The sequence below is a fragment of the Mauremys mutica genome, chromosome 1 (assembly GCF_020497125.1).
Source record: "Mauremys mutica isolate MM-2020 ecotype Southern chromosome 1, ASM2049712v1, whole genome shotgun sequence".
NCBI lineage: Eukaryota > Metazoa > Chordata > Testudines > Geoemydidae > Mauremys > Mauremys mutica.
In genome coordinates, this window is record NC_059072.1 from 197670979 (window position 1) to 197677288 (window position 6310).

Sequence of the window (6310 nt, forward strand, 5' to 3'; positions counted from 1 at the left end):
TAGTCATAACTCTGACATGCCTGGTATGGATGAAAGGTAAAATCTTTTGCGGGCTTTGGGCACTGCACAAAGTTTGAGGAGACTGGTGCACAGTATGGACTCCAGCAGAATCCAAGAGCCCTGACCCACATGGCTGTGCAGGTGCACTCCCCAGCCCAGTAGAGAGGCATCCGTAATGAGTGACTTTGTGGTAGATGGAGAATCAAAGGGGACCCCTACGCATAGAGTCTCTTTGGTTTCCCACCAGATAAACAATGCTAGAATGTTCTGAGGGACTAAGATTTGCTTGTTCAAGACATCTCTGCTCAGAACATAGACTGTCCGCAACCATGCCTGGAGGCACAAAAGATGGTGTTGGACAATAGAGCGAGTCAGACAATCATTAAGGACAGTAAACATGAGGGTTCTTTTTTTTTTGTATAACCATTAAAACACAAATTGTCAATATCATATGTCAAAACATACAAAGCAAATATCTTAAAATCAAACTCTAATAAATTCTCAAGTGGCATTTTTCTTTCTTTGCCTATCTGCAAATTTTGATTATTACTGATGGAAATATTCTTTTCATCGGTTTGTGTGTGTGGTAAAATGGACATTTACTGACATGTACTGACAAATCTAGTCCTTCCAAGCCTAATGATAAAAAATAACAACAATAATAATAATAATGGATAGATAATAGTGAATTACAAATGAACCAAACTGTTCCTACTTTAGCCACTTACAATTCAAAGTAGGCATTAATGTCCATCAGTACAAATCAAAATGCTAAACAGAACACAAAACAGCTAGACATAAGCATGCTTGGTTGTAGATTTCATTTCCACATCCTCAAACTTGTGCGGTCTATGGCAGGAATGTGATGAATACCTCCATGTTCTGGGTTTGTCAGCACAGCTATAAAAGCTACAAAATATTGCTCCTCCAATCATGAGAAATGCTGAGCTCAGCCAACCTAAGTAGAGGGCAGCTCCCAGGTCTCGTTTCAATCCTGCATGAACTGCTGGATTATAGAAGTCTCCAATGATGTTGCTGGCAGTCCAAGATACAGGTATCAAAATTAGAATCCCAGTTAGGATAAAAATGATCCCAGCTGCCAGCAGAATGTTACTCCTGACTTGCTTGTTATCCCCAACACACACAGTGCACTTCATGCCAATAATGGCTGTCAGAAAGGCAATAACGGACAGCATCACAGCAAAACACATCAGACCTCTGGATACTTCTAAAATAGGTGGGAGTGCCAGTACGGTGTCATAGAATTTACACTGCATCTTGATGTTGACTTGATAGATGCAATTCATCCATAGTCCTTCCCAAATGTTCTCAAACACCACAATATTACCTTCAATGAAAGCAGACACTCTCCACTGAGGCATGGCAGTGATTGCAAAAGTCCCAATCATGCCAATGCCTCCAAGTATTAGGCCTGTGATTTGCAGTGCCCAACAAGCCATATTCTTTCTGAGACAGGTGCACCAAAAAATAGTCCACAGGAACGTGTTTCCAAAGCAGGGTTTCTTGGAGATAAAATCGAGAGCAAGAAAGAATCTTTCCTGTAATAGTTTGCTTGCGTGCCAAAGGGACTTTGAAGCAGTTTCAATTTGTATTTCTGAAGTTCAAATAGGCAGCAGTCCATTGCTGACTGAGTAGAAGGACCTGCTATTTATCTGCTTTGATATTTGAAAGACTTCTGACTAGAGCACTTCACAATCAGGCCCAACAGCTTTCCAGCCAATGAGAGGGTAGATAGGGTGTATCTAGGAATATCATACTTGACTTCATTGCTCCTTAGTGATGCTATAATTAAGTGTGTGTCAGGGTCCCCATTATAGAAAGCTAATTACAGGGTTAATTATTCCACAGCAAAACTGCATCTGTGTTGAAACATAGAACATGAGGTGTTAGCGAAGGACTTAATTTCTGTCATGTAAAATATTGCATAACTTAGATCAGTATAATTATTTCTATGATGAAAGCTAAAATGGCATTTAAGGTGGGGCTTACATGCTTTTTGCTCTCCCCTAGTTGAAAAAACATCTGATTTAAACCCAAAAAACAAAAACTAGCAGGCACTTACTGTAGTTCTTTAACAGTGACCCCTGGTATAAAATGTAAAAGCATAATCATAGAATTATGTACAGTAAGCTCAAGTACTGTAATCAACATCAAAGCTTTACTTAAACAGATGCATAATTTATAAGGACACCAAAACAAGTAGCTGGCATCATTTCATAGCTTTTTTCATTTGAATCTAGAAGGAAAGGCCAGTGACAGGAAATAACCTCTCTGTGACTTCCTATTAGCAGGCGAGTGTATTCTGTTACAATAACTTCTTCTAGTGGACACTAGCAGGGAAGAAAATCTCTCCAACAAAATAACGAGGCACTAATTCATTCATTCATACTATAGTGCTTGCCTATTCTCTAAGTGGACAACACTTACATGATGGGTTAGTGGATATGGATACATCATACAATATATAACATGGACTGCTCAGAGGACTACGAGCCAGGTCTCCTAAACTGTAATCTTGTCAGTGTTCTGGTTTGCCTTGGGCATGGGGTTTAACTTCTCTCACTCTTTCATTTTCCCATCCCTGACTGGAGTTGATAATACATAGTGTGGCAAATTGCTGGCACTATTTTGATGGGTCTCGCACTTTCTCTTCTTTGGGGAGGGTTCAGGGCACCATTTCTTGCCCCTGCAGTGGAATGTTAAGTGCCCCACTAGTGTCCTAGAGGAGGGGAGTGGAGAGGAAGGGACCTGGGCCCGCCCTCTACTCCAGGTCCCAGCCCAGAGGCCCTGAGGATAGTGGTAAACCACTTGAACTGACACTTCCTTCCCCTGGGCTACTTCCCTCTCCTGCCCTTCAGCTTGTTGGGGGGCTTCCTGCCCTCCCTGTGTACAAGCCAGGTGCCCCTTTACCTAGGGTCTTGGACTTCTTAGCTCACCGCAGCACTTCTCCAAACTGTCCTCTGCTTCCCTTCAAACTGTTCTCTGCTCCAACACCAATTCCTCTCTGCTCCAACTCCCACACTGTCTGATTGAAGCAGGAGGTTTTTATCATGTGACTGGCTTCAGGTGCTCTAATTGGCTTCAGGTGCTCTAATTAATCTCTAGCAAACTTTCTTCCCCTTACAGGGAATAAGGCTCCCTTCTAACCTTCTCCTGCTGCCCTCTGGCCATGCTGTATCACAATGGCTACACTTGGGTCTTGTAGAGATTAATTAGTTTGTGTTAGTTCAGATCTTTGAAATACATGGCCAGATCCTCAGCTGGCTTTAGGTTAGTGTACGTCCATGGAAGGCAGTGGAACTATGCCAATGCACACCAACTGAGGATCTGGCCCATAAAGTGCTGTCTAAGAGCTATCTATAACAATTGTTGAGTCATCAGCTTTATATAGGTGTGAAAGGTCAAATGCATTCCTTGATTTTTATATTTATTTTTAAATTTCGTTACAGCCAAAGGTGCTTATACAAGTATTTTAAATTATTAAAAATAAGGATAAAATCCATAATAAAATGATTTTGCCTTCACTGGCTTATAAAGGCAAAAAACTCTCTCAGACTACCACTACTAATGCAGATTCTAACAGACCAAGGAGGATCTGTAAATAGTGCTTTGCAAAGTGAGCTGAGCATTGAAACGGATATTACATACCTGTGTGTTAAGTCCTGTAGGGGGAACTGGCCAAATAATGTTGAGTCTAGCAGCAGGAACCACAGAGTGACCTAAAACCTTCTTGATGGAGATACAATATTTAACACCTGGATAGTGCTCTTGAAGTTCTAAGCATTTTTTTAAACATTCTCTAATTCTCACAACAGGCCTATGAGGTAGATGTGAATTACGGTCCCTATTCTCTAGATGTGGAAGGTGAGGCTGGGACATTAATAAGCCTCAGAGAGATGTGTCAAAGCTAAGGCTAGAGGTCAGACGTAGGAGCCAGATTGCTGCTTCCCAGTCTTGTACATCGAGCATTCAATGACACCGGCTCTAATTTCAAGCAAGGTACTACTTTCTCAGAGACGGACTTTCTGAATAGAGGCCTAGATATGGAGCCTGCAGTAGTAAGCGTGGACCTTGTTCTCTTTACTGCTTCTCACGTATACAGTAGCTCTTTACAGCTTGATGAGTTTTATTTTATCACCAAAAAAGTCAAAATTTTACAGACTTTGAAACTGAACAATCTTTTCCCTTTTTTTCAAAAATATTAATATTTTTATTGAAAATATCAACACTGGTATTGAAAGGCTATTTCGGGGGGTGGGGAATGGTTCAACAAATGTAAGCAACTTTAATAGATACCTAACTCTGACTTATCATGCCCAGTGCCCTGGAATTGTCTTAAAGCTAAGTATTACAATCTTGTGATTTTTTGGAGGGTCAGCTGTTGAGGTCATGCATAAAACTACACTCTGGTGGTCAGAATATGACTTGTGTGGGAGATAAATTACTCCCAGAAAAACTTGAGAAAAATGTATCACATGCCATTTTGTGTCATCACATCCAAAACATCTTAAGTATTTTAATGCTTTTTCTAGATTGTTACCACCTAAAGAAGTGTGTAAAACAAATAAATGTTACCACACCAACTATACTTACATACTGTCCAATAATAGGATAATTGTTAGTTGAACCCTGTGGGAATGAAAGGAATAAAGGAAAAGCAAAAGGTGGGAGGAGAGAGACTAGATGTTGTTCATTGCATGTATACAAATAGCTGAACTGGAACTGAACCATAGGTGGCATGCTAAGAGATGTAGTAATTTGCTACATGAACTCTGTGTATGTCTTTTTTTCTTCTTCTCTCACTAATACACCTAAAACCAAAAATGCTACCAAAAAATGGCAATGGAAACGGGATTCTCAGAGTTCGCAGAGCCTGACCAATTCTGATAGTTGTGGGATGATCTCTTTGTGCCCTGGACAAAATATTCAATATCCTTTTGAGATCTTTCTAGTCTAATCTATCTAATCTATTTCAGGCATTTTATGAGGCACCTGTCACCTTAGTATTTAAGTTTGGAGAGCAACAGTCCTCATAAAGGTAGATATGTTAGAAGACATCCCATCTTACTGCTTCAGAACAGAAGACCAAAGGATTCTGGTGATGGTCAGCACAGATAACACTTAAAGGTAGGAAAGTAACTACAATATACATTTTGAGAATACGTTGATTGAACAATTCACATTCTGCTGTTGAAAATAAAATGAGGGAGAACCTGCACGGCAGCATTGAGTGCTTTTATGAGAATTAGCAGCACTGTATACAGTCAGATTAGTACTGGATGAAATGATGTGAGATTAATTAACTGAAAAAATTTTCTGTGATAAAATAAGTGTTTACTCATGGATCAAACCGTTACAGTACATAATTTAACTGGCTTGCCAGTCATGTAGTGATGGCACAGGCTACACAACTGGCACAAAATACTATGGAATTTGTGCTGGTGTTGGAGCCTGAAGCAACGGCATTTCGCAGGAAGGGCAAGCTAGTTTTGCTTTGGCACTGGATCTGTTAGTGCTCCCATAATCCGTTTGAATCTGTTGGATCCAAGGATGGGTATACTGTTTATAACTAAGTATGCTACTGTTTGATCCTGAACCCAGTGTGTCCACATTTGTTGGGTGCTTGGCCCTATTTATTGTCTAGAATGAGACACCTAATTGAGTCCTGCATTATCTGTGGTTTCTCAAAGTGGCAAATATGGGCTCCTTCTTCCATGACCTTACACGGGTTTCCTGTATTGCATGTGATAGTTTACACTGGCATGCCAGTCTGCTGGTAGCAAACCCCTGTACAGTGAATGGCAACAAAAGAATTAATCAGTATTGGGTACCCTGGAGACAACAAAGAAACATTTCTATGACATTCCTGCTCCATTAGTGGTACCAGATAGTAGCACCGAGTGTACTGTGCTGAAATCTGAATCTGATACTTTATCATCCATGGTATCTGTCACACAAACTTTGAAATGGCCTTGATTTTTGCAGACTATAGCACATAATATAATACTTAACATCTGAAATCATTATGGGGAAAAGAAAGATACGGGGTCTGAGTCTCAACTAATTATTAGTGTATAGCGTTAGGACAGTGAGAGAAGATGTAGAAAAGATTATGGAATGGAAAATGGAAGGAGGATGATCCTGGGGATTGTTATTTGTAGTAGCTTAAATATATCAGAATAGAGGGAGAGGAGTCCTCACCAGTTCTGTTACTTGTATGTTGTTGTGGTGTTGACATCATTTGGTGAAGTGCCATTGCATCATCGTGTGTGATAGAACATGGCATGGG

General features: G+C 40.3%; 1 protein-coding gene across 2 annotated transcripts; it reads right to left on the reverse strand.

Annotated features, from left to right (window-relative positions):
• Positions 1-791: 791 nt before the first annotated feature.
• Positions 792-3001, reverse strand: LOC123362032 (claudin-8-like). 2 transcript variants are annotated; one of them, XM_045002306.1, is made up of 2 exons: positions 2958-3001; positions 792-1880 (listed from the first exon to the last, which is right to left on the reverse strand). In XM_045002306.1, exon 2 carries the CDS (start codon positions 1458-1460, stop codon positions 792-794), a length of 669 nt encoding a protein of 222 aa, XP_044858241.1. In that variant the 5' UTR covers positions 1461-1880; positions 2958-3001. The 2 variants fall into 2 exon arrangements, with proteins under 2 accessions (XP_044858241.1, XP_044858240.1); XM_045002305.1 differs by having other exon boundaries at positions 2932-2991.
• Between the last annotated feature and the right edge of the window lie 3309 nt (positions 3002-6310).

What these genes read in the sequence shown, in the direction of transcription:
- LOC123362032 (XM_045002306.1), bottom strand. Translation starts at nt 1,460, where the DNA reads ATGGCTTGTTGGGCACTGCAAATCACAGGCCTAATACTTGGAGGCATT.